General features: G+C 48.3%; 11 protein-coding genes across 11 annotated transcripts; 6 read left to right on the top strand and 5 right to left on the bottom strand.

Moving 5' to 3' along the window:
- Nucleotides 1–159: 159 nt before the first annotated feature.
- LACBIDRAFT_321679 (uncharacterized protein) lies at nucleotides 160–1,148 on the top strand (the record flags this gene model as incomplete). Its single annotated transcript, XM_001875070.1, has 4 exons — nucleotides 160–529; nucleotides 600–803; nucleotides 860–978; nucleotides 1,032–1,148. The coding sequence occupies 4 exons, from the start codon at nucleotides 160–162 to the stop codon at nucleotides 1,146–1,148; spliced, it is 810 nt and encodes a 269-aa protein (XP_001875105.1).
- A 475-nt stretch (nucleotides 1,149–1,623) lies between these two features.
- Nucleotides 1,624–2,587, top strand: LACBIDRAFT_292004 (uncharacterized protein; the record flags this gene model as incomplete). The annotated part of the gene is made up of 4 exons (XM_001875069.1): nucleotides 1,624–1,697; nucleotides 1,741–2,078; nucleotides 2,100–2,224; nucleotides 2,281–2,587. The coding sequence occupies 4 exons, from the start codon at nucleotides 1,624–1,626 to the stop codon at nucleotides 2,479–2,481; spliced, it is 738 nt and encodes a 245-aa protein (XP_001875104.1). The 3' UTR covers nucleotides 2,482–2,587.
- Nucleotides 2,588–2,902: 315 nt separating this feature from the next.
- LACBIDRAFT_305245 (uncharacterized protein) lies at nucleotides 2,903–5,125 on the bottom strand (the record flags this gene model as incomplete). Its single annotated transcript, XM_001874492.1, has 12 exons — nucleotides 2,903–3,110; nucleotides 3,163–3,185; nucleotides 3,241–3,349; nucleotides 3,406–3,551; nucleotides 3,599–3,658; nucleotides 3,710–3,776; nucleotides 3,825–4,162; nucleotides 4,226–4,395; nucleotides 4,454–4,546; nucleotides 4,599–4,724; nucleotides 4,787–4,919; nucleotides 4,976–5,125. 12 exons carry the CDS (start codon nucleotides 5,123–5,125, stop codon nucleotides 2,903–2,905), a joined length of 1,623 nt encoding a protein of 540 aa, XP_001874527.1.
- Nucleotides 5,126–5,531: 406 nt separating this feature from the next.
- LACBIDRAFT_321676 (uncharacterized protein) lies at nucleotides 5,532–6,837 on the top strand (the record flags this gene model as incomplete). The annotated part of the gene is made up of 4 exons (XM_001875068.1): nucleotides 5,532–5,631; nucleotides 5,660–6,206; nucleotides 6,264–6,291; nucleotides 6,343–6,837. 4 exons carry the CDS (start codon nucleotides 5,532–5,534, stop codon nucleotides 6,835–6,837), a joined length of 1,170 nt encoding a protein of 389 aa, XP_001875103.1.
- Nucleotides 6,838–7,034: 197 nt separating this feature from the next.
- On the top strand, nucleotides 7,035–8,571 carry LACBIDRAFT_321675 (uncharacterized protein; the record flags this gene model as incomplete). The annotated part of the gene is made up of 7 exons (XM_001875067.1): nucleotides 7,035–7,245; nucleotides 7,337–7,518; nucleotides 7,564–7,707; nucleotides 7,758–8,299; nucleotides 8,371–8,453; nucleotides 8,488–8,489; nucleotides 8,560–8,571. 7 exons carry the CDS (start codon nucleotides 7,035–7,037, stop codon nucleotides 8,569–8,571), a joined length of 1,176 nt encoding a protein of 391 aa, XP_001875102.1.
- Nucleotides 8,572–8,879: 308 nt separating this feature from the next.
- On the bottom strand, nucleotides 8,880–9,941 carry LACBIDRAFT_244188 (uncharacterized protein; the record flags this gene model as incomplete). Its single annotated transcript, XM_001874491.1, has 4 exons — nucleotides 8,880–9,119; nucleotides 9,285–9,504; nucleotides 9,565–9,830; nucleotides 9,885–9,941. Coding segments are annotated over 4 exons (783 nt in total), but the record flags the coding sequence as incomplete, so codon positions are not given.
- A 2,803-nt stretch (nucleotides 9,942–12,744) lies between these two features.
- Nucleotides 12,745–15,593, bottom strand: LACBIDRAFT_305240 (uncharacterized protein; the record flags this gene model as incomplete). The annotated part of the gene is made up of 10 exons (XM_001874490.1): nucleotides 12,745–12,776; nucleotides 12,848–13,734; nucleotides 13,782–13,855; nucleotides 13,902–13,968; nucleotides 14,018–14,123; nucleotides 14,178–14,255; nucleotides 14,311–14,486; nucleotides 14,539–14,651; nucleotides 14,701–14,773; nucleotides 14,824–15,593. 10 exons carry the CDS (start codon nucleotides 15,591–15,593, stop codon nucleotides 12,745–12,747), a joined length of 2,376 nt encoding a protein of 791 aa, XP_001874525.1.
- Nucleotides 15,594–15,885: 292 nt separating this feature from the next.
- On the top strand, nucleotides 15,886–17,081 carry LACBIDRAFT_292000 (putative proline-rich protein; the record flags this gene model as incomplete). Its single annotated transcript, XM_001875066.1, has 1 exon — nucleotides 15,886–17,081. One exon carries the CDS (start codon nucleotides 15,886–15,888, stop codon nucleotides 16,780–16,782), a length of 897 nt encoding a protein of 298 aa, XP_001875101.1. The 3' UTR covers nucleotides 16,783–17,081.
- Nucleotides 17,082–17,923: 842 nt separating this feature from the next.
- On the top strand, nucleotides 17,924–19,206 carry LACBIDRAFT_305237 (small GTP-binding protein domain; the record flags this gene model as incomplete). The annotated part of the gene is made up of 8 exons (XM_001875065.1): nucleotides 17,924–18,091; nucleotides 18,140–18,172; nucleotides 18,221–18,393; nucleotides 18,441–18,523; nucleotides 18,577–18,771; nucleotides 18,822–18,960; nucleotides 19,018–19,114; nucleotides 19,174–19,206. 8 exons carry the CDS (start codon nucleotides 17,924–17,926, stop codon nucleotides 19,204–19,206), a joined length of 921 nt encoding a protein of 306 aa, XP_001875100.1.
- A 2,070-nt stretch (nucleotides 19,207–21,276) lies between these two features.
- Nucleotides 21,277–22,812, bottom strand: LACBIDRAFT_305235 (uncharacterized protein; the record flags this gene model as incomplete). The annotated part of the gene is made up of 7 exons (XM_001874489.1): nucleotides 21,277–21,550; nucleotides 21,601–21,741; nucleotides 21,807–22,038; nucleotides 22,101–22,229; nucleotides 22,307–22,458; nucleotides 22,512–22,651; nucleotides 22,708–22,812. 7 exons carry the CDS (start codon nucleotides 22,810–22,812, stop codon nucleotides 21,277–21,279), a joined length of 1,173 nt encoding a protein of 390 aa, XP_001874524.1.
- A 33-nt stretch (nucleotides 22,813–22,845) lies between these two features.
- LACBIDRAFT_182480 (uncharacterized protein) lies at nucleotides 22,846–24,696 on the bottom strand. Its single transcript, XM_001874488.1, has 5 exons — nucleotides 24,553–24,696; nucleotides 24,363–24,489; nucleotides 23,951–24,307; nucleotides 23,185–23,894; nucleotides 22,846–23,132 (listed from the first exon to the last, which is right to left on the bottom strand). Exons 1-5 carry the CDS (start codon nucleotides 24,646–24,648, stop codon nucleotides 22,995–22,997), a joined length of 1,428 nt encoding a protein of 475 aa, XP_001874523.1. The 5' UTR covers nucleotides 24,649–24,696; the 3' UTR covers nucleotides 22,846–22,994.
- Nucleotides 24,697–24,803: the final 107 nt, after the last annotated feature.

Here is a 24,803-nt window from a genome sequence, read left to right as displayed (position 1 = left end):
AGCCCTGTATAATCAGTTCGGAACCCCTGCTGAGAAAAGAAACGCTGTTCCATGGCTAATATCGGCAGTGTATTTCTAGGCGACTTTCAACGTCTCCGACATCTCTCATCTTCAACACACACTGGCAGCACCCCACCTTCCTCTCCACCACCCACCACCATGTCGCATGTCTTCAGCAGCCTCCCTCATTCCCCCGTAGCCAATTCTAACTCGTCTCCATTGGCCCATAGCATGATGGATGATGTGGATGGCCCTGCGACTACAACGGCTGATGCGCCCACGACGCGGCCTGTTACGATCGAGCCTGCACTTGCCTTGGAACTTCGGTTGAGGTGGTTAGAGGCGATCGTGTTGGGTGTTTCTAGGGAACGGAAAGGCAAAGGACGAGAAGGTGACCAGGATGCGTTGGCTTCTCCGGCTTTGCACTCAAAGCAGGGAGAAACCCTCGTGAGGCTTGCGGAGAGCGTACAGCAGAGGTTGGACGCTGTTGTTGAAGGGAACGAAGGGCTCAGGAGGTTCATGGAACATTGTCTGTGGTCTTTTTTCTTCTTCTACGTATAATCCACCTCATTTTTTTTTCTTTCCTCGTTTTCCTTTAGATGACCGGAATGCACACCTCCTCACGCCGTCGTTCGCGTTGTCTGGGATACTGCCAGACCCACCGACGTATGAGAACATGACTCCTGAGGAGTTGGAGGCTTTCTTGGCCGAGATGGAGCCTGACATTCGTTCTGCGGACCGGGATATGAGAGAGATTGATATGTTGGAGAAGAAAGGTGTAACCGGAGCTGGGAAGCTCACAGGTGAGAGACTATAGCTCTACTTCATACTGGGTATTAACGTGAAATTTTTTCGGTAGATCACGAAACACTGCAGCCTCGTTTGGATGCGTTGATAGCTGCTCATCACGAAGATTTGGTGCTGGCTGCCTCCCTCGAGAAGCGGATAGCAACGCTCATGGATCGGCACGCGACTTACGTGAGTCGCCTGTATACTCATAACTCTCTATTCTGACATGACCTATAAATTAGGTGGACACTCTATCTGAGCTCTTCGTTGCGTGGGATGATACAATCTCTGGCGCAGAGGACACCTTTGGGAAGATGGAACGTGAAACAGAAGAGCGCCGGCGGCTGGGGCTTGAATGAATTGCATTGTTCATGCTGGCTTATACCAAGCCCCCTGGCGCACACTTGCATGACGGTGACACGCCAACTGCCAATACCCCCAACCTGGCACTCAATGTTTACCGCCACCGTAAGGGACATTCTCTTGCAGAGGGGAATATATCTCGTCTCAACCTGTTCTGGAGAATGACAGGACGGTGTGCTGTTGTCGAAGAGAGAAGGGCAGTCCCAGATTTTTGAAAAAATTAGCGAGGTATTTGAGGGGTGCTATGTAGAAATACAAGCCAGATACTTGAGCATCCCAAACTGCCACAAGAACCATAGATGTTGTAGAAATAGATTTTCTGTTGTCGGCGGTCGACATTTAAGCACATTTGATTTCATACTCACCAACGAGTTAATCGATTGTCTTCTTTCCTTGATTATTTCCCTTGTAATCCAATTGTAATCAAAGGCCCGCAGAGACTCGAGGGCGACGCATTAGTTCGAGCACGTGATGATCAATAATTGGATGGCTGTGTTGGAAGCTACAACCTTGCTCTTCACTTCTCTCCACTACCATCGGTTTGAGTGAGTACACCCCTGGGCGTTTTACGCTCGAATTGACTTGAAGGTCCCAAGGAAAATATAACGAGGCACTTTGCCATATTAACGGGCATATTACCTCCAAACAGGCCGAGCCTCCTACTTGTATAATGGCAAGCCTGAGTGAAATGGATCAGCTCGCTTCTCTCGCCGGTCTCTTGGCCGTTGTTCTTCTCCGTTTCTTATATGTACACCTTCACAAACGACGACACCAGACATCTCCATCCGCTAAGCCTCCGGCATCTCTGGATGAGGAAACCCAACCTCTCATTGCCCCTTCTCTTCCAACTCGAACGTCTTTGTCTTGTAAGGGAAAGACTGTCTGCCACTTGGCAGTTATTGGTTATATGGTTGTCACGATCTTTGGTACGTGAATGTATAAATCAGCAGGGAACCAGAGCACTGAGTCAAAATCGACTGAAGTTGCCGTTGCGACAATCAAGGAATTTGGAGGCCCGGTGCTCAAAGACAGCAGATTTGTTCTCGGAAGAGGGGGTATGGTCGCGAATGCGGTAATGAATTCCTCTCCGAGCATCATAAGATATTGCTAACGCCCAAATTTGTGTAGCTAATCATCTTGGCAAGGATCTGGTTCTACAAGTCGGATGCTTTTCTTCGAGAGCTGCAGGCAGATGCAGTCACGCTCGTTGCTATTCCGTATGTCATGGAGGTTCTGGGGACTCCGGTTGCCCAATTCCCAGAGAGGCGATTCGTAGATTTTTTGGCGCCAGCTTTTGGAGCTCTATGTTTTTTCGCTGCCAAGGACTGACTGTCCCCATTCACAAAGACTGTGGATATTGGGGATGAACTTGTGGGATTGTTCATTGTATGTATGATCATCAGTTTGTTACATATACATCTGCTCTACAGAGGACCTGAGTCGTTGGATTTTTGGATATCTGTCAGGATGGACGCAATACTCCGCCATGAGGAGGGAGGCCCAACGTGCTGAAGCGCAGTGATCCAGTCAAGAAGAACTGTGCCACATTAAACTTCAAGCCAATGCATGAGCACCGCTCAAGTGTTTTTCATATCCTTGGCCTTGGCTTCCCTGACTGCTTCCCCGTCATAATTACCTCGAAATTCTGGCGTTCAGGAAGATAAGAACAAGTCAACCAAGGGTTAGAGCAGCCACCAGCGAGACCACTAACCAAGCTAAAATCAGATATTATCATACCAGCACCATCATCTTAGACAGTAGCCAAAAGCGCATCCTCCACATCTTTAATCCGTGCCGCCTCCCTCTCCCTCTCTAGCTCCTTCTCCCTCACCGCCTCCGCTTCATGTGCCTGGACGTACGATGGCTTGATGTTCGGTTTGTAGTCCAAGTGTCGCTTCACGTAGAAACACATATATGCGGCGGAGGCGAGGCACGCGCCCAGTGTTGATGGTGTTACTCTACAAAAGCAAATTGAGTGGTTGTAGAGAAGAAAGGCGTGGAGGTGTTCACTTGTCGTCGTCGAATTTATACCACTATGTCAACAGTTCACTTTCAGGTATCCCTCGAAAAAAAGGCAAAGGAGCACACCTCATCTTGGAAACACGCGTAATTGGTGTAATGCCCCGTATCAATCTGTCCTTCATGATTGATCACGGCGAAGAGGTCATACTCATACATCACCTCCGGAGCAGGGCACCTATGTATACTTCCTGTCAGAATGGCTTGTGGCAATTACGAAAAACGCAAGCGTACGTATATCTAGCATCGTTCGCGTTAGCCCCCTCCATGTCTTTTATTACAAGCGTGGTGTACGGCGCCATGTTGATTGAAGCTGGGAACCGAACCTGTGCGTCTATTTTTCGAGCAGATGATTTGTCGTTGGTTTTGTGCTCGAATCGCTATGCGAGGTGAGAGTTGGTTGTGAGCTTAATGAGAGAGTGGGTACCTTGAATTGAAAACTTAATACAGGAGGTAGTGTCCGAATACTTAGACGTTTGCTGGCTTCCTATTTTCCGCCAGTTAGAGCGCTTAAGGAATGAGTCGAAGGTGTACTAACGTGAGAGATCTTGGCGCATTTACTGCATGTGTATTCTTTTGGACCCAGCTTTTCAAATTGCGTGAATCTTTAACGTTTCATTAGACATATGATGCGGGAGGAAAGAAAAACATACCGCCGTAAACAAGCGGCCAGGGTATCGCCAGGAGCAACTTCCCCACCTTTCCCTTTCAACTCCAGGCTGATGTCAAGCATGGGATCGATAGTGTTCGTTATATTGCCACATCGTTCGCACTTCACATCACTCTGCAGTTGGCCCGCAAAGGTTGAGTGAATGATGCAATTACAAGACACTTCTGTTGAACCGCGAGAAGTCGAGTGAATTTGGTTCAGCGCGGATATGAAGAATTCGTGTGCATCTTGTTGGGCGTAGCCGGAGAGTTCGGCGGATGCGCGCCAGGTGGTCGCCAGGAAGGTGATGGGTCCATACGGATTGGGGTCTTCCGAGTATATCTGTTATTTCAAGAAAAAGGAGCTACTCTCCTTCACAATAAAATTGGAGTAAAATCCGCATACCTCAGTAAAGAGTTTATCCATTTCGCAGCATGTGCACGTTTCGGTCTTGCATTGTTTAGAATTATGTTTATCGCTCAGGAAATAGTTCCGAAGAAGGGGGTTGTGCGCAAAGGACTGCAACACGACATTTAGGAAACAGGTTTGCCCGAGATTTAGTAGACCTCGACGGGCTTGGGTAGTGATTTATTTTTTTGAGATAATCAATTGAAGGACGCGGAGCAGGCTTACCTTGACACGGAATCGGGACCGAATTCTTTAGCGCGAGGATGTCCTTTGCTTCTGGAACCCAAATTTGGTACGGTTCCCGAAGTTTTTTTGATACTGGGGAAAATTACAATGATGTTTTGATAGTTAGTGAGTTGAGTAAATAGACCTTGAAATTTTGTTTGCTGCTCTTCAGTCATCACGACAGCAGCGAGGTAAATCTCATCAACTTTCGGGTGGTAGATAAAATCTTGGCACTGGGCACAGAATATAGACCCTGTCTTTGTATCGGCACCTACGAAGGCGTAATGGTTTCTTTGATCAAAATTCTCCCTTCAGAGTGCAAAGGTAACTTACAAAAATTGTGACCGGCATCACGCAGGTGACCTAGCGCATGTCCCTCCAGCCAGCAACCAGCAAAATCGCAATGTAAGCATGCGAATGGACGGGAAAGAGCGAGATCGCATACGCCACACATCGGCGCAAACACCTAGAAAGATACTTGTTGAGAGGTGCCACTTGATTACGGGCGGAAACTGGACTCACCTTTCTTCGTTTTGCAGGGTTTCTGACACTCTGAGCGTACCGTACGTTCCAGGATACAACTGTCTTGTATTTCTGAATGAAATCGGTGTCTCCGGTGGTGCTGACGTCTCCGAGGTGTTTAGCAATGTGAGGGCATCCAGAAGCAGCCATGTGTGAGATGAGTTCTTCTAACCAATGAGTTCAGTCTTCCGCCACTGCCAAAATTTCGAGAGCGTCTATTAGTCGGCGCGGTATGTAGAGGTCTGGTTATAGCCGCCGGAAGTTGACATTTTGCATGCGCACGTGTCGCTGTTTAGGGAGGGCACAAGCGTGTCCTCGTTGACGGAAGCATTTTTCAACTTCGACGTCGAAGGCCATATCGCCGGCGCTCAAGGAGGACTTGTTACGTGTAATCCCCATAAAGGTCGAGCTTGAGCTGATAGGAACCAAACCTGAACCAAACTGTAGATCAGGTTCGTAAAAAAAGTTTGACGTTCTTCTTCGTTTCCCCTTGGTTTCTCTCGTCTACCATGACAGAGAGGAACCCTTTCCCCTGGGGTCTTTATGTCTTTTCGCAATGTCTGATCGTTCTTTCTATGACAGTTTTTTCAAGCAAAACTTCAATATGGACCCGCTGGTTGATCTTCCTCCCCATCGCAATCATTTCATATTACCTTGTCTGTTATACAACAACTGGCGACGTAGTCGTTGACTTAGGTCTCGGTTCGGCTATCTTTACCCAGCTCATAGTAGCCATTGACTACATCCTCATCATCGATGTTCAGAGGGATGTCTATCCGAAGGGTCAGCCCCCAAGAGCAAAGGGTGCAGACGCGGAGGCTTCCTTGGCGACGCGTTTTGGTCAGGCGTTCAGTCTATACTGCAGTCCACGCGGAGTAGGGTGGTCAATCGAACCGTTGACCCTTCCAAAACCTTCTACCAAATCGCGCTTTGCCTTCGTCGTATCAAGGATTGCTCGCGCCCTTGGTTGCGCCCTCCTGGGCGCGTTCGCATCCATGGCTGTCAACTCTAACCCAGCGTTGTCGGGAAAAACTGCATCCGTGAGGGACATGGGCTGGTTTTATCATACCACGGGTGTTTGTGCCTTCGCGCTGGGCGCCGTTACACATATCAGCCTATTGCATTCCGTTTTAGCTGTTCTTTGTGTGGGCGTTGGGATTTCTCGTCCTCAAGAGTGGCCAGATCTGTTTGGAAGTCCATTTAATGCGTACAGTGTGCAGAGGTTCTGGGGGTGCGTATAACCGTTACGCTTTTACTAAAGTGCTCGCTCTGACGCCACCATTCTCAGCCGAACTTGGCATCAAATGTTGCGGCGAGTAAGTCGTCAAGTTTACGCCTTTACACTCTCTACTAACAATACCTCTAAGCCACTAAAATCCTGCGCCATCTTCGTAGTCACCAAAATCCTCAACTGCCCCATAGACAAGCCCTACGCCCCCTTCGTGTTCTTCAATATTGCATTCTTCATCTCAGCCCTCGTTCACGTGGGGGGCGACTACATGATGCTTGGCAAGCCAGGGACAGGACCGTTCTGGTTCTTCATCCTCCAAGGCCTAGCTGTCACCCTCGAGACGGTAGTTTCCAAACTGTTGAGTCTTCCTGGATCAGGCTTGGCTGCTCGGAAACCGAGAAATGCAGCACTTTCAACATCAAAAGACTCTGCTGCTCCAAAATCCCCACCCCCGATGTGGACGCGTGTCGTTGGGTATGTGTGGGTGGTTTCGTGGTTTTGGTGGTCGCTGCCCTTTATTGTGGATCCGGGCATTCTGGCGGGTGCGTATGGACCACATAGAGGGGTGACTTTTGAACAGTTATCGGAGTTGGTGGTGAACGCTTATCATCAGCTAGCAATGGACGTTTGAATGCTGTGATAGATCTGTTAGCAGCCCCGGTGTAGAATTTTGACTGGAGAGGGTTGACGATATTACATAACGACGATACCCCACAAATCAACTCCTTTTTTTCTGTCCTTGGAACCCACTCCTAACGCAGCGGGAAATGGATAGGAGACCCTCATTCGCAGATATAGCCTCGACCAGTGACAACATCTGAGTTCGCAATGGCCACAAGCGTTAACCTGAATGTTCAGCTCTGGATCCGTCTCGGTGATGCGTATCAGCATGCGCTCTCCATCCCCGTTCACGAGTGTCAGCGATTCTCATTGCATCCTCTCACCTGGTTACGTTTTCTGGGGTACGCCATATACGGCAAGGAGGGTTACATCTCCCGTGAACGCGATGGCGAACAGGTCGCGGATTACCGTCCTGAAGGTGTGACTATATCGGCTGGTAATTATTACTACATATCGCAAGGCGAGTCGTTTCAAGGAAATCAGGACCTATCATTGATCTTTAATGATAGACAACGATTTTCGTTTGCTTGATCCGAAGGTGATGGATGACAGAACTTCCGTTGGGTCGGAAGTCACTAGTCGCCAGGCAGACTTCAGACAGGATGTCGTCAATCGTGATAGATGTTGCGTGATGACTGGTTCAGCAGGGTCTGAGGGGTGTCATATAATCCCGCATTCAAAGGGGGACCAGGTGCGTTCCGGCCCTTTGTACTACCGTTCACGTCGCTCATTCCAGGCGAAGTACATGAAGAATCTTGTTGCCCACAGGGAAGTAGTCGTCGATCCGCCTTTAGAGAGCATCAACGATACGCGGAATGGGATCCTGCTTTTGAAAGTGCTGCACCGCCCGTTCGGAGCTTCTGAGGTCGCCTTTTTACAGGTCAGGTACTCGACGCGGTTATTTTCAAATTGACTGAGTTGATTTGCTAGACACCCAACTTCGCGATGAACGTCGACGATGTGCCCCTCGCCATGCAACACCCCGTTGTTCTCGATGGTCTTCACTACGCTGTTCATCCATCGGTCGCGAACAGTCGCCTCACCTTCCACAACTTCAGTTGCAGTGATAATGTAATCCAGTTCCTAGTACCTCATATCTCGGTTGCGGTGCAATCAAATAATGACTGCTCCCCGCCGCCTTTTCTCTTCGATATTGCCTATGGCTGTGCTGCCCTCAAGGCGTGGGGAGTGAAGGAATTTGCACAATTTTCCTCGGAAAAAAGCAAGGAGTTTTACTACCACAACTGTGAAGATGACGACATTCATTCAGCTAGAGGTGCAGGGCAGAGTAAGACGGTTCGAGCTAAGAAAGCAGGTTGTCATTCGCAGACTAAGACACTGGCGAAGGCAGGAGAAAATGAGGAAGTTGATTATTGGGACGTGGTCCTGAGATTGTGGGCGCATAATGCAAGGAAGGACTTGCATCGGGCACGTATGATGCAGAAGGAGCAAACCAGGGAGAGCATTCAAAAGTGGCTTCATTCGACGAGCCAGAACATCTGATAGACTCGGAGGATGACAGCTTCAAGACGTTGTACAATAGTCCGACCACGCTGCTCACGAGTCACTATGGCGGACACCACGCTAATACGGGCGCCACGGCCAACCGCTATGGACTCTGTGACCGTGAGTCTCTTAGTGCAAAAGCTACTCATGTTAGACGTAAGTCTCGAGAATCCAGAAATTGGCTTCGTTTCTGTGACCGCGAGTCTCTTAGTGCAAAAGGTTTTAGAGCTTAACTTGAGTGGTATTATCATGGTTTCTTCGAACAAGGGCACTCCAAAGAAATTTCAAAGTGGTCTACAATTATGGTGTGTCTCGTAAACCCCAGAGCTGTTTGATACATGTGTACATGCTTTTTATGTACGACGTGAATCATTGTGATTGAAATGATATAGGGGTTGGACGCAGCATGCCAGCTCGGATTTGGTAGTCAACGTAAGTACTACCTGGAGGATGCTGAAGGTGTCGAAGTGCATCATATTACCCCAAAACAAGAAAGGGTATGATGGGGTTGTAAATTCAAACAACTTCAGGACACTAAACGTTTGTTCAAGTGTCCTGTTCCTCGGTGTTCTTCGCGGTGTCCTTCGTTGCGCCCTTTGCCAAGTCCTTCGCTGACTGCGCTTTCTTCAGAGCAATCTCCGCACGCTCCTTCTCCACCCAAGCCGGTGCTTCCGATACCGCTTCATATGGGCGAACCTTGTAGGCCATCAGGTACCCTTGAAGTGAAGCCATCGAAAACTCGCGTTCGGGCATAGCTTCCGCAAAGCGGGCAGCTAGTTTCGAAACCTGTGAACGAGACAGTTTGGGCGCCCGTGCACGATGCGAGGTGCCGATAACACGGGTTTTCTCGTCTACTAGTGGGAGAGTCTCAGGCTCGAAGATCTCCGTGACGTCAGGAGTGATGATCTTCTCATCGTTGTCAGCGGTGGAGTAGCCAGAATCGTCTTCAACGATTTTTCCATCGACCTCTTGTTCCAGATCGGGAAGATAGAAGCATCGGTAAAGCTCCTCGGCTTGATACTTGCTGGCCAGCTTGAACTCGATGTGGATATCCATTCGTCCAGGACGGCAGAGGGCAGAGTCGAGGGAAGCGTATTTGTTTGTGGTTGCGAAAAGAATACGGCCTTCCTGCGCACCGACGCCATCGAGTGCGTTGAGCAACCCGCTAAGACTGATTCTATGAAGGAGGTCAAAAATCACAAAATCGGAAAAGGAGTGATATAATACACACCTGGAAGTAGTTTGCTTGGGTCGAGGAGGTTGATCAGGTTTGTTTTGACCATCATCTTCCGCGGCATCACGATTCATTGTTTGGCTGAATGCCGCATCAATGTCTTCCATGAGAGCGATACATTTTTCAGGCAAATCGGAGATCAACTCGCTGAGAGCCGTATCGTCCAATCCAGATCGAGATAGGGAGATGACGTAGACGTCAAGGCCAAGTTCGCCAGCTAAGCTGTGTATAATGCTGGTCTTTCCTGATCCAGGCGCACCGTACTATGCCGAATAGGTTATCACACTACTCGCGTAGACGAGCCAGATGAGACTTACAAGGAGATAGCCTCGGCGGAAAGGTATACCACGCGCGGAATACCAGCTTTTGCTCTCCAAGAAGTCTCGTGCATCGTCAATAAGCAAATCCTTGACTCCGGGATCCAGGACAATGGATTTAAGTGGCCGTTTAGGGCGAGAAGCGATGTGGCGCCACTCATTGGAACTATAAGGATTGATAAGGAGTTGTCAAGCAGGATGCAGGACAGGGGGCTTACGAGTCAGAGACGTAAATCGAGATTGTGTGTTCCTGGGCAGCCAGATATTCCCTCTTGGCCTCCAACAGTAGCTGATTGAGGACTTTGTTACTCCACGACAGGATGCTGAAATGTGATCATTTAACGCTCGTTCAAGTGGTAAAAAAATGCTACGAACCAAAGTTCCAGACTCTCCTCCCGTCGACCATAATAACCATCTCTGATGTTTCGCGTGACCCTAATCCAACGTCTCTTGTACCACATTGAAAAAGTCGAAGAAACCGATGGGAGATAAGTAAGCTTTCGATCCTTTTTGACGACAGCAACCAATGGGTCTTCTTCCTCTCCTTCGATTAATACGGCATTGGATCGTAGGTTGAAACTACGGGTGCTGATTTGAACATTCCGTGTTTGAGACCATGATGGTTGTCTTGAAAGCCACACCATAACCCAGTCTGTCAATCGACTCGTTGTCAGCGCGATCTCAGACACGTGAAAAGTAGAACAAACTGTAGCTGGCATCATCTTCATCGAAGGTGGCGGTGATGAAGAGAGAGTCGTAAAGTTTGTAATATAAGTGGAACGCTAGTCGTCGCAGAGACTCCAGAACAAATCCAAAAACAAGGAGTTTCAACCAGTCCCGAAGAGCGGACAAAGAGCACAAGAATGTTACGAGCGACGGGAGGTCAGTTGGGAAAGAGACTGGTGTTGCTTGTGCCGCCTCAGAAGTTGAATTTGTGCCGAGGTTGTTGGTGAGAGCAGAGAAAACTTGTTGTGCGAGGACGAGGGGAGTCGCCATCTTGGTAGTGGGCACTCACAAGAAGCATCGAGGGTATTTATACGAATGGAAATAGCGGGCTATGGTCGGTGCCGGGTGGCAGGCTGTGGCAGGACCCATAGCTGACTCGTGGTGAGGGTTGAGGGGTAACAATGGACAAAAATGACTCGAATTTATGCGAATGTTCCTCTGGAAACCGACCAACAAATTTTTGAGAACACCGAGTGCCTCGTGGCCTTTCTGATTTGCTGCACAGAAACACCGTTTGTCCATGAGGTGATTTTGGCACTTCGCTGATCATTGCTCGAGGCGGTGCTCAGCGATGAGCTCAGTGACAGAGAATTCTGGATGCTCTGTTTTTGGTATGTCCGTAAGTCAAACTGATCCGTAACATTGCCAATTGATATACTCAGGAGCCTGGAGTCACTGGCAGTGGTAACTCGAGAGATTTCGACCATTGTGTATCAAGTTCTGAGCATTCGACAAGCATTCGAAGTTGTCGGACATCTAATCAGATTTGACGCCGGCTAATTAATTTTTCATCTCACCATGTTTCTTCGCAGTGAGCTCGACGACGCGGACCTCGGTAGCCTCACACAAAAAAAATCAGCCCATATTTATGACTTAAATAATGCTACTATCCGTTCTCCGTCTCTCCCGTTCTCCAACCACCCATCATCTCTCCCTGTTAACTCGACGCCAGATGTCCATGGCTGCACCATCTAGCACAATCCCTATTTTCACCACTATCTCGTCATACCGTGCTTGGAGAAAACAGGCATTCGACGAGGGAAAATCAGTGGGCTATGTCCCGACTATGGGGGCGCTGCACAAAGGACATCTATCACTAGGTGCGTTTGCATAAAAAAAAGTTCTTTCGCAAATAATTCCTGATCATCGTAGTCCGAAGGTCTTTAGCTGATAACGACCTCACCGTCGTCTCCATCTTCGTGAACCCGGCACAGTTCGCGCCACACGAGGACCTCGCGACCTATCCCAGGACGCTCCCAAAGGACCTAGAACTCCTGGAAGCGCAAAACGTGAAGACCACTTCCATCGTACCTCGCACCCCTTCTGCCATCTTTCTGCCCAACGTGACAGAGGTGTATCCTTCCGGCATTGTTCAGGACGTTTCGGAGCAGAAGGGTACTTTTATCGAGGTCAAGGGGTACAGCCATCAAATGGAGGGCACGAGTCGACCCACCTTCTTCCGTGGAGTAGCGACGATCGTCACAAAATTATTCAACGTCATACAAGTCCGTAGCTCTTCCTTCCTTCTCGCCTATTCGTCATCCACTGACTTTTGTAACAAGCCAACTAACGCGTATTTCGGCCAAAAAGACATTCAACAAGCTCTGCTTCTCAAACGCCTATGTAGAGATCTCTTGATGTCGCACCCGGATGAGGACCACCTCCACATTATACCAACTGCGCGTGATGAGTCTGACGGATTAGCTCTATCGTCGCGAAACGCGTATCTTACTCCAGACGGGAGGAAGGTCGCGCCAACGTTGCATCGAGCTCTGCAGGCTGCCCAACGTGCTTGGCAAGACGGCCTTGCGAAGGAGGAATGTGTGAGGGCGGGTATAACGCTGGTCGAGGACGCGAAGAAGCAGGCCATTTCAGATGGTTTGGTTGTAGATCTGCGTTTGGATTATCTTGAGTTGAACGACGCGGCGGCCTTTGACGTGTTGGATGCGCGTCGGACAAAAGCAGACTCTGGGTTGGTGATACTCAGTGGGGCACTCTACGTTGACAAAACGCGTCTGATCGACAATATTCTACTTGACCAAACGGAAAAATGAATGGAGGGTATATATACCATCTTACACCTTGTCGTTGCCGCCTCCTGTGTATTTGTGCGCGTCATCCAGGAAGTCGTAATCTAAAATTCGGAAGGTTGCCCTATTGATGAACCTTCGACAAGGAAGGTTTGCAAATAATTTCGTCATAGCAGCCGCAAAAACGAAAAACACGGGTCTACGTACCACTCGTCATCTCGAGTAGCGCTTCTATACTCTTACCAAGGTCACCCTCATTCGCCTCCAACACCCACTCAACCACCTCCCCATCCACACCCGGGAATATCTGCGCCAACGTCTCCCTCGACTCCTCTGCCGCCTGCTCATGCGCTGAATCAATCTGCGCCTGCATCCCAGCAAGATCCAAATTAGGCGTTGGCGTCCGTGAAATATGTGGGCCATCCCCGCCGCCCGCTGCCAAATAGCCGACACGTGGCGGGATGAGTGACTGTGAAGGACCCATCGCCAAGGGCTGGTTGGTGAACGGCCCGCTTCCTGATGGAGTGTCCTCTGGTCCTCCGTATCCCGGTGAGCCTCCCGGTGAACCACCAGCGTAGGCGGATGGTGATGCAACCCTCCTCACACGAGGTTTATAGGGTGTCTGCAGAGGAGGGCTGTACGTCCCATCCGCGCCAAAGGGTGTCTGAGGTATTTGTGCCGACCGAGGTGTGGCTAATTGTTGCTGCTGCCATTGGTCAGGGTGACTCCACGTAGGTACTGGTGGGGGTGCCGCGGCTTGTTCCTGCCGTTGTTCTCGTCCAAGTTCAAATGGCGCAAAAGGACCTGGCAGGTAAGATAGTCTGTTTTCAGCCCCATCCAGCGCTTCTGTAAATATCCGACCGATTGCATTGAGGGGCTTTGAAATAGTATCTCCTGTTTTCTGTAACAGCCGTTTTGCATCTTCCGAGAGGGTTTGGGCGGGAGTGGATAAGGAGAGGAGTTGGGCAGACTCTTCGCCCGCATGTGGAGAAAGGGTGGAGTTGATGATGGGGCGGATTTTGGCTTCTGCGAAAGGTGTAGCTGGAGAATGTGGTTCTGAGGGAGGTAGTGCTTGGATGGCTTCTTCAACGTTTCTACACAAAAAATTAGTCTGGAGTGAATAAGGCGACCAAAGTTCTACCTCTCAAACGATTCTTGGTCTATGTTAGAGAGAGATGTGTGATCCATCGTCTCGATGAAGGAGACAGCTCCCATCTAAAATAGTTCAGCTTAGTCCTTGATTTCAGGTTAGAATACACACGAGACTTGACAAATAGTATCCTGCTTCGCTTTGGAGCTTGGCTGGATTTCGGAACCGGTTGATGAATCTAGAGTTTGTTGAGATTCCTTTCAGACAATAATATACTATAAACGTACTCCACATTCGAAAGCAAATGTTGAGGATTGGCCTTCAGAACGACGAAAATGAGTATCGGAATGAAAGAATCTGCTCCCTCTTCCTTCTTGAGATGGCGGATCAAGCCTACGCATTCAGTCAATAACCAAAAGGGGCAAGATGGTGCAAAGGACAGCGGACCGAAGATGACCTTGCAGCAATTTAAGATACAGATGAGTTTGTCACGAGGGGCCTTATAATGGTTAATCTTTAGGAGCTCTAACGATGAATTGTAAAATTTGTGAGCGCTCAACAAGGCGAAGAATTACCACACCTTGTTGTGCGAACATGAGGAATCCTTTACTTCCCTCCCCTTCTGGAATATCAAGGTGTTCCTCCTCTACCCACCCAAACAGCGCTATTCGCTGTGAAAGGACTCGATCTCGCTCCAAGTCGTCTGTAGTTATGGGCCTTGGCGGAGTAGCATGAGATAGCTGGGGAGTGAATGTACTTGAATATATTTGAGTGTCCGTCTTGTAAGCAAATCAGAAATAGAACTGACAAATCGTAAAGCCGGTTCATCACAAGCTTCTCCATTCCCTCCATGGCATTATCAAATTCGGCTTCTGAACAGCTCTTCCACACATCGCAGGTTCGCATCTGTCCTGAGATGAACTGAACATAAATTAGTATATGAACAAAAAACTGAGCTGCCTAAGCTCACTGCAAGGAAATCATTGATAATTTTAACCTGATCGTTGACAGTGAACGTCCGCTTCGCAAAGTTGCTTAGGAAGCTAACATGACGGGTTGAAAGCGAGTAAAATCATACAGAAGACATACTCACGATCGAAGATATTTAGAAATGGGATCTGCGCTCCTCGTTTTCATCTGATCCAAGAACTTTTGAAAGTCAAATGTCGTCTCGATACCCTTGTCTTTTGCACCAGACACAGGAGACGCCGTGCCGCTGCCACTTGCGTGTGGTGTGCCCGATCGGGACACAGGATTTGATGATGCGTCTTGCTGCGCAGCAAACGATGATAACGTCGCTGGCGAAGGAACGTTGCGTGCCACGTCTATAGACATCGGTCTTGACCGCGCCAACGGGATGGAAAATGTGCGCGCTAGAGCAGCGAGAGAAGGGAAGGAAGAGGAACCGGGTGGCGTGCTTGTTTCTGGCGATTGTGGGGGTAGTACGGGGATCTGATCTTTCTGTGGTGGTGGTGGAGGCGACGGTGTACGGGGTGGCGGTGGATGGCTTTCAGAGGTCTCCCAAGCATTTCGAGCGGATTCTTCTTCAGGATTAGCTAAGGGATCGAATTCATTCAAGACATCTCTTGATACGGTGGTCCTGGGCTCTGAGATGGTCGGTGAATCTTGTTTGAGAGCCCCAAAGATGCCTTGGTCGTATAAGGATAGATCTGGTGTGGTCAATGGTTTGAATTGTGGTTCTTCGGTGACGGTTGCTTTCTCGGATTCTGTTACATGGTCGTTCCATGGATTGGGCGAGTTGGGAATAACATCGACCACAGTTGGCGCGATTGGGGGCGCTGTTTCTGAGACGTCCGTGACTAACGTCGCCTGATCTTGTTTGTCGTCTTTTACAGATGCCATGCTTGGGCACCACGAGAGACGTTGTTGAGGGAAGGAGATTGACTTTGGATTGATTGACGTCGTCGGCTGTGAGCACCAGACCACGTGTTGAACGCGACCCCGCATCTTTCTTGAATTGAGTACATATTGATCGTTGTTTGTCAATGTTGCGCGACGCGTTTCCCAGCCAGCTTGGTTGTTCTCTCACCCTTTCCCCTCCTTTCTCAAATACCCAAAAGCCAACGGCTTGTTGCTACGGCATTCATACCTTTGCAATACTTAATCGTTTTGCTTAGTTCTACAAAAAAATCCAATGGGCCGCGCTCTTTTTTCTCTATCTTACGCTTCTACACCAGCGGTGCGGGTCGAGCCAGAACCGATCGTGGACACATGCGAGAAATGGGGAGCATGCAATCGTTTTGACCCTGATTCCGAAGAGTTCTTTAATGACGCTCAGTACGAGGCTTTCCTTGAGGAGGACGGCATTCCACAGACCGTCAGGGCGGTGGCAGAGGGTGCCAACAGTGACAACGACCGTGGCAGCTCAATGGCCGTAGAATCAGACGATTCAGCCATCCTCATCGCTGGTGCTTACCCAAACGTCGCCGATGATTGGCAACGCTTCTTGTCAGGGCCCGCTCCCCAGGCAGCAGCGGAGTTGGCGCGCGACCGGAACCTTCCTCCCTCGTTCTCTCGCGTTTCCGAATCGTTCACTTCCGGGGCCCCACGTATTCCAGGCAGCGAACAGCAACGAATCGCCGACCATCCAAGATCTAATCGGCTCAATCGTCCTCGATCGTTCTCTGACATATCTCCCTTCTTACCCCAATCCCCCACGCGCATTCCAATCGCAGCGATTGAGATCGACACTGAGCGGATCACTTCTCGTTCCCCCACCGCCCGCCGAGCTGTTAACATCGCTCCCATTAATATTCCAAATGAACCCTCTTTACCTAGCCCTTCCCCCGACTCTCCTTCCCCTTCCACGCCCCCTCCGGCAATTTACCATCTTCGCTCCATGATTTCACCCTCCCCTCCTCCCTCTGTCACCCCACGATTCTACTCTTGGCAGAACCACCCCATCCCTACTAGCCCTACCATTTCGCGTGGCAACCGTGACGGCCCCTTGACCAACCCCCATGCTCGCATGTCCTTTGCACGCATCGACTCTTCTCCGGCCCGCATCCGTGTCCAGAACACTGTGGTGTGATGCCAACCCCCCAAAAGCGACACAGATCCCGGCCCATTTGATGATGGTTATACACGCATCTATATTCATAATCATTAATGCTACTGCAATATGCTCTCTGTAGTCCTTCCCCGATGGGTTGATGTTGTTAGCACGAATTTTGCTTCGCTCCTTTTTATGCCTTGATTTATGCTTTACCTATACATCTCGCACGTTCTTTGTTTACAACTACCATTTGTACTCGGTTCATCGCCCTCCTGATACCTCTGTGCACATATACCTGTCACTTGTATTATGAATATCATCTTTCTCTCGATTTCTGCAGCGTCAAGACACTCATTCCATTAACCGACAAGAACGCGATCGCCGTGATGTTGTACTCTCCTTGCTTGAAGAGAAGGTACCGTTTACGTGGGACAGACCATCCACCGTTACGACCAAAGCCAGCATCAAGGCCATCTCGCTAAACTAGATATAATTATGTGATTCAAGGGTGATACTGACGTGATATAATACGCACATCCCAATATTGGAACAATTTCGTGCCCTTTCCGAGGCCGAAGGTGTCCTTTGCGAACTACATTCCCGATTTATCTGTGCATAACGCTTGGCGCTCGACTTCGGTCTTTTGACCTTGGCTTGGCTGGCGAACGGTTGCACAATCGAGTGCTGGGAGGTATGGCGAGGCGAGGAACTCACTAGTTTTCAACGTTTCTGACATCTTCCTTTTTTTTACTAGCCCACAGAACGAGCAATGTGCAGGCCGTTGGAGGGGTCTGAATGCATGAGTGCCTTTCGTCAGGAAGTGGGATAGGCCGTCGTCTACGGGAGATATTAGCTATAGATATTGCACGGATAACATCTTCGAATTCAACCAGCCAGTCCTCGTCGACCCATTCAAGTTTAGAGTTACACAAACTTGAATGAGCTTGAGTCAGCCGTATAATGATAGAAATAATATCCACCTTATGCGTTGGTACATGTTGGCCTAAGTATTCTTGTAATGGCGTAAGTGAGCATGAAGTGAGTGACGTCACTCGTTTGGCTGACGTGTACCAAACAATGCTGCTCGCCTCAGCGCGCTTATCTTGCTTCTTCATCACTTCCACCATCTCAGGCGTCCCATCGAAAAATATCTCTTCCCGCTACTGAAATCCAACCAATGGAGGATATTGAAAGACAACGGCGACGAGCACGCAACCTCAGAATGATGACCGGGCGTTTTCGTGTCCTTATCATTGGCCGCGCTAACTCAGGGAAGACAACCATCCTCCAGCGGGTTTGTAATACAACAGAGCAGCCGAAAATTTTCAATCAGGAGGGTGATGAGGTATTTCATGTTTTAGACATCATCATCTATCATTGTTGATGTGGATAGATTGACTTGTCTGAGCTCAATCCAACTGCACAGGCAATGTGGATCTACAATCTCTATTGCTTTTTACTGAAGGTGTAGCAGAGAGGGGTGCATGATATTGAGAATGAAATGATATTCAAGAGTAATACAGCCTTTGTCTTTCATGACTCACGTGGCTTTGAAGCAGGCCGAACATCAGAGCTGCAGAAAGTTAAGGATTTCATGCAAAAGCATTCAACCAACAAACACCTCAGGGATCATTTGCATGTGATTTGGTAAGTGACTGAACAGTAACATTAAAATGCATCTGAATCCTGCATAGGTACTGCATTCCAATCAATGATGAAGCCAGACCAATCACAAGGGCAGAGTTAAATTTCTTTGATGAGTGTGGGACTGGTAGAGGTGTGTAAACTATGGATCATCTCTTGAATTTCACCTTTTATTTTTGTCCACAGTTCCTGTTATTGTTTTGTTTACAAAAGCAGATGTGCTTGATGCCCAAACTATTGGGCACCTAGTTGATACTGGAATGGATGTTGAAGATGCCACTATTAAAGCTCCAGAAGAATCAGTTGCCAGGTTTCATAAGAATTTTGGCCAGCAACTGTACAAGAAAAAGTATCCTCCCAAGGAACATGTGTATTTCCGAGGTGTAACAAATTTGTTTATTTATAGTCTACAAATTAATTTCATTTAACAGACATGCAAAATCCTACAAGTGACTGCAATGAGCTGCTGAGGAGGACAGCAGCTACTCTCTCGGATGATACAATCTTACAGCTTTTTCTGACAGTGCAGAAAAATGATCTGTCTCTGTCAATTGAATCTGCAATTATGAGGTAGTTGCTTCATATTTATTTGTATGAAGCTAATTTACTGATTATCCAAAATAATAGAGTTACATTTCCAACCTTTCCAGGTTGGAAATTATTCAAAAGAAACATAGAGTGTAGGGAGATGGTTAAGAATATATTGTGTTATTTTCCACACATGGTATGTTAAACTTACTGGACTATCCAGCTGCAGAATGAACTGATATATTTTTAAAACAGAAAGTAAGCCAACATTCAGGTGGTCTCAACTAGATGCTAACAAGAATGTGCTTTGGTTTTGAACAGCATGTAAGTCAGCATCTGGCTAGCCCTTGATCTGGCCAGCCCATCCTGCTTGTTGCTGACAAGTCCATGCCCTGGGTCTTGAACAGGATGTAAGTCAGCATCTGGCTGGCCCTTCCTGCTTGTTGCTGACAAGTCCATGCCCTGGGTCTTGAACAGGAGGTAAGTCAGCATCTGGCTGGCCCTTCCTGCTTGTTGCTGACAAGAGCATGCTCTGGGTCTTGAACAGGATGTAAGTCAGCATCTGGCTGGCCCTTCCTGCTTGTTGCTGACAAGTCCATGCCCTGGGTCTTGAACAGGAGGTAAGTCAGCATCTGGCTGGCCCTTCCTGCTTGTTGCTGACAAGAGCATGCTCTGGGTCTTGAACAGGTTGTAAGTCAGCATCTGGCTGGCCCTTCCTGCTTGTTGCTGACAAGAGCATGCTCTGGGTCTTGAACAGTTTGTAAGTCAGCATCTGGCTGGCCCTTCCTGCTTGTTGCTGACAAGAGCATGCTCTGGGTCTTGAACAGTTTGTAAGTCAGCATCTGGCTGGCCCTTCCTGCTTGTTGCTGACAAGAGCATGCTCTGGGTCTTGAACAGGTTGTAAGTCAGCATCTGGCTGGCCCTTTCTGCTTGTTGCTGACAAGAGCATGCTCTGGGTCTTGAACAGCATGTAAGTCAGCATCTGGCTGGCCCTTTCTGCTTGTTGCTGACAAGAGCATGCTCTGGGTTTTGAACAGTCTGTAAGTCAGCATCTGGCTGGCCCTTCCTGCTTGTTGCTGACAAGAGCATGCTCTGGGTTTTGAACAGCCTGTAAGTCAGCATCTGGCTGGCCCTTCTGCTTGTTGCTGACAAGAGCATGCTCTTGGTTTTGAATAGCATGTAAGTCAGCATCTGGCTGGCCCTTTCTGCTTGTTGCTGACAAGAGCATGCTCTGGGTCCTGAACAGTGTGTAAGTCTGAGTCTAAGCCTTCTTCACATTCATTTCACTAAGAATGATGAGATTGTGAGTTCAATTGTAGATTTTTCACCAAAACTTCTATGCAACAGTACTTCTTCAAATAGCCTGTAAGTATCTCTATCTTTACATCCAAATTTCCCTTTTTAAGAATAACAATTAATTTGCATCAACTGAATCAATCACTATTTCTAGGTGAATGATGTCTCCTATTATCAAGACTGGCCTTTTGTAAACCTTCACCATGTCAATGTTATTCAGCATTCTGACTAGAATGTAATTCTACCTAGATTGGCAATACCAAAACCTTTGAGGATATTGCCTTTCTAGTTATTGGTGTGTACTCTCATTGCTGATCACTCCATCATAACTACTATTTTACTGTTCAGCCACAGCTATCATCACAGAGCATTCATATCTTCTGTGGAAACAGAAGCCTTCAGCATCTTTGGCCCCCTTCAAATTAGCCATTCAAAAGCTCAACTTGTCTGGTGACTTAAAGAAGATCAAAACTGCCATTAAGGAGGTCCATCATCTTGAAACCCAGGATCAAAAACATGCACTTGTAAAGATTGCTCAGGATAATTGTCTTTGTAAGTCTCTGACCCTAAAGCTTTTCAATGTTTTTCTCTCATTTATTTAATTTAGCTTTATAAACATCTTTCCACACATAATACATGTCTCTACCTAACACTATCAGGATACCTTTGCCCCTCTTTGCCCATTGTTCTAAAAACGATTATGTCATTTTGAAAAACAAAGTCTAGGATGCTGAATTCCATGAATCTTTCCTGTTTTCAAGTTTCCACAGGTGCTGTAAGGTTATCCTTGCAGTCCAAGCAAAGCCATTTCCCATTTGGAACTCAATCTAGTCAATTCCAATGTTTAACCAACTGCTCTTGAGGAAAAACTTCTCCTTCAGTATCCTGGCCTGAAAGTCAATATCGATAAAGAAAAGTAGCAGTATCTCGGGTGCATAACCTTCCTATGACACACAACAAATTCCAGATCAACTCTGCCAAGTATGATAATGATTGATCAGTAATATTTTTTATCAACAAGCTTCTTGAGTGAGCATGCCTTCGTGAGGTCAAGAGCATCAATTACCCCCACCGTGTATCCCATTGGCCCAAACTCTCAACCATAGAACATTGAACACCAGAAAGGTCACCTTCGTCTACGAGGGTGACCAACAGACACCAGGTATCCTCTCCATCCACCCTTGGAAGCCGCGCTGGACTGTGCAAATTTGATGCTTTGCCTTGGCTTGCATTACGAGGGATGTAGGAGACAGGACATTTGGATATCCCTTGCGCAGTGATACAGAAAAAAGGGCCGTGCCCCGATGCATCCTTGTTTGATGGATCTGCAATGCTTCTGAAATATGATCAGGAAAGAAGGGTAGGAATACAAACAATGTCACTCACAATGCAGCTTCAAGCACCCGTTGTACGAAACTAGGCGACAGCAGTCCTCGCCAACGTAGGTGGGTAACGTTCCCGATTAGGGATGGGCTCGGAGGATCGTAGAGCGCAACAAAAGGATCCACACGATCGTTCGCGGAGAGCCTGGGGTTCAATTCAATTAAGTCTATTGTCAAATAGGACGGAGGTAGAGACAAATGGAAGCCGACCTTTGTGACCCGAGACACGCTAAGCCTACCCATTCGAAGAAGGCTCCGGCGTCTCTATTCCACTCGTCCATCGTGTCGTCGTCGTCGTCGCCGTGTGACTTTGAGACTTTAGGACGTGGTTTGATATTGGGCAATGGAATATGCACGTTCTTCAACTCCCTTCGTTCGCAGGAAACAGGGACATAGGACACTTGACCTCCTTCTGGGACAAAGTCTGGCGTCGAGTTTAGGTCTGAACATATTCATCTCTCAATGAGTCGAAACAAAAGAATATATAGAGTAAGGTCAGCTTACCATATGCATTTGAACAATAAACCACGTCCCACAGTTCCTCTCTCCGTTTATCCCAACCCTCGATCGCCCGTTTTCGCTTAGCTAGGTTCTTAGCAGAATCCGTATTTCTTTGTAGTGGGAGGTGGATAACTGTTCTTGGACATAGCAGAGCGAATTCGTCAGATCATGATGTCAGGTCGGAGAGAAACGGAATATGCAGAACACACCATGCTGGTCTTTATGATTGTTAAATGGCAATGGCTCCCCCAAGAGACCAAGCTGCTCGTACGTCTCCGTCGCCACGGATAAGGTCAATACACCTCGTGGGTCAATACACCACACGTCGTCGTCGTCGTTCGTGCTCAGCATCAACACCGACCTAGAAGCAGATTGAGCGCCATGAGAGGTATAGAAAGGCAGGGTGTAACGAACGATTCTGGTTTGACAGAGTTGACGAATACATCAGCGCTGTTGATGACGTTTGAGAGCGTCGTCTTCCCTTTTGCATACCGTGTCTCGAGTTTTAATAGTGATGCCTCTAGCGTGGGGTCGGATGGAAAAACGAGATCGAGCTGCGCACGTATATGTAAGTGCGGATGATGAGATGATTGATATATCCAATATGTACTTGCTGCGTAAAGGGGTGTGTTGACGCGATAGACGCGACATTCTCAACGGACGACACCCCTGTTGATATTCTCGTACGACGTTTTTCAGGCGAGGGCAGTTTCATGATAGCAGCGCGGGTGAAGACTCGATAGGGACTTGCGATGAATGGGGCGACGGTTAAGGCATATAAATACAACCCATTTTGACGAGTAGTAATTACAAGTAATGATAGTAAAGTTTTTAAACATGCAGGAAGATCGAAGATGATGGGATATACGATGGGGTATAGTAGAGAAAACTTGATATTCAAGCAGTGAGAGGAGCCCTGACGTATTTTCGTCGGTATTTGGCATCGACACTGTCCAGGTAGTAAGCCCCAGGCCAGATGTTCTCCACAAGACCCTCGGGTGTGTAGTTGGCCGCATTGTGGTTCTTCTCCCGGAGCTAAAAGAATGATAAGCTTCGCACAAAGAACAGAAAGAGGTTGATCACGTACAGCGAGCGCAGCAACAAACTCTTCAGGAGGAACGACGCTCATCGTCGACAGGCGTTCAATCAACTGCATCTTTTCCTTGATTTCACTTGTATCCCCCTTAACACGGAGGGTGAAGAAGCTGGAAGCACAGCCGCTCCCGAACGAGAACAAACTGACTCGTTTGCTCTTGAGCTGTGCGGGCTCGACGGTGGCTAACAGTGACGCCAGGCAGCCGTACAACGAAGCAGTATACATGTTTCCCAACCGGCGAGAGCAGGCCATGCCGGGATCAGATTTCTGTTTGAATGATGCTTTTGATGCAGCAACAAAGGTCTTCTCGACGTTTTTGTCAGTCAGTGATGCAGCATGGGTGGCAGAGAGAAGTGATTCGGGATCAGGGATTCCGGCGAAGCGGGGAGCTTTTGGATTACTGATGAAGTCGTTGTAGAGCAAGCGGGCGTGGCCTTTGACAGCTTGCTTGCCATAGGGGCTGTGGAAGATGGCGTAGTCGACATCCTCCAAAGAGAACGCAGGCTCAGATGATGAGGCGTGACCATTGACAACACCGCGTTTTGCTGCTCTTCCGACCTTTTCCCTGAATATATTGTAGGCCGCGTCTAGTGCGGCGACATATGTCACAACAGAGACAGGGCCGTCGACCTCGGGGTACTCGGAAGACAAGTTGGGCTTATAGAAGTCGTAAGTGTTCGCCATGTAGCTTCCGTGGATGGCTATATAGAGAAAATACTCAGCAAAGAGAAACAATGGACTGAGCAACGTAACTCACGTTCGAATACAACTGGGGCGTTAGGCCCAATAAGGATGGCGCAAGCACCAGCACCGCCAGCAGGACGAGCTGCACCCTCAGCGTAGACGGCAATGTCACCAGCGACAACGATAGCATTGCGTCCGTCCCAGGAGCTCGATTCAACCCAATTAATGGCATTGAAGAGAGCGGCGGTTCCACCATAGCACGCGTTTTTAGAGTCGATACCCTCGATGTCGAAGTTCCCAGACTCAGCGAAGAGGTCCATAAGGGTGGTCTTCACAGATTTTGATTTGTCGATGAGGGTTTCTGTACCTACGTCGATGCGACCAATGGACTTGGGGTCAATGTTGTACTTTTCAAGTAAACCAGAGACAGCTGAGCGTGCAGTGGTTTGAGAATGGATATCATACAGATAGATCTAGATAGTCACCATTGAGCGCGAAGGAATTTATATCCTCGCGGTCATCTGGCCAAGCCATGTACTCCTGGCCAAGACCAATGGTGTACTTTCCCTTTGAGACGCCGTCGAATACTTCAAGGTCACTCTCAGAGACACACTATAGCATGAATGGGGCATCAATGACACGTCGACGCTGGCGAAGACAGGAAGAGGGACGCACGCGACGAGGGAAGTAAACCTCCATAGCAAGGACACCAACGTCTTTAGGACGCGGGAGTTCGATGTCGAGAGCAGGTGTAGCGAGAGGGATAGTCATGGTGGAGGCGCAAGAAACAAGGAGGAAGAAAGTGGGTAGAGGAAATTGTGGTGTGGGGTCCCTGCATTCGTCGCCAGGTTATATACAAATTGTTATGGGACGAGGAAAATAAATCGAAATCAACCCTAAAATAAATGTGGTACGATTTGGGTCAT

The sequence above is a fragment of the Laccaria bicolor genome, genomic scaffold (assembly GCF_000143565.1).
Source record: "Laccaria bicolor S238N-H82 LACBIscaffold_2 genomic scaffold, whole genome shotgun sequence".
NCBI lineage: Eukaryota > Fungi > Basidiomycota > Agaricomycetes > Agaricales > Hydnangiaceae > Laccaria > Laccaria bicolor.
Note: the sequence above shows the minus strand (reverse complement) of the source record. Positions and strands in the feature narration are given on the sequence as shown.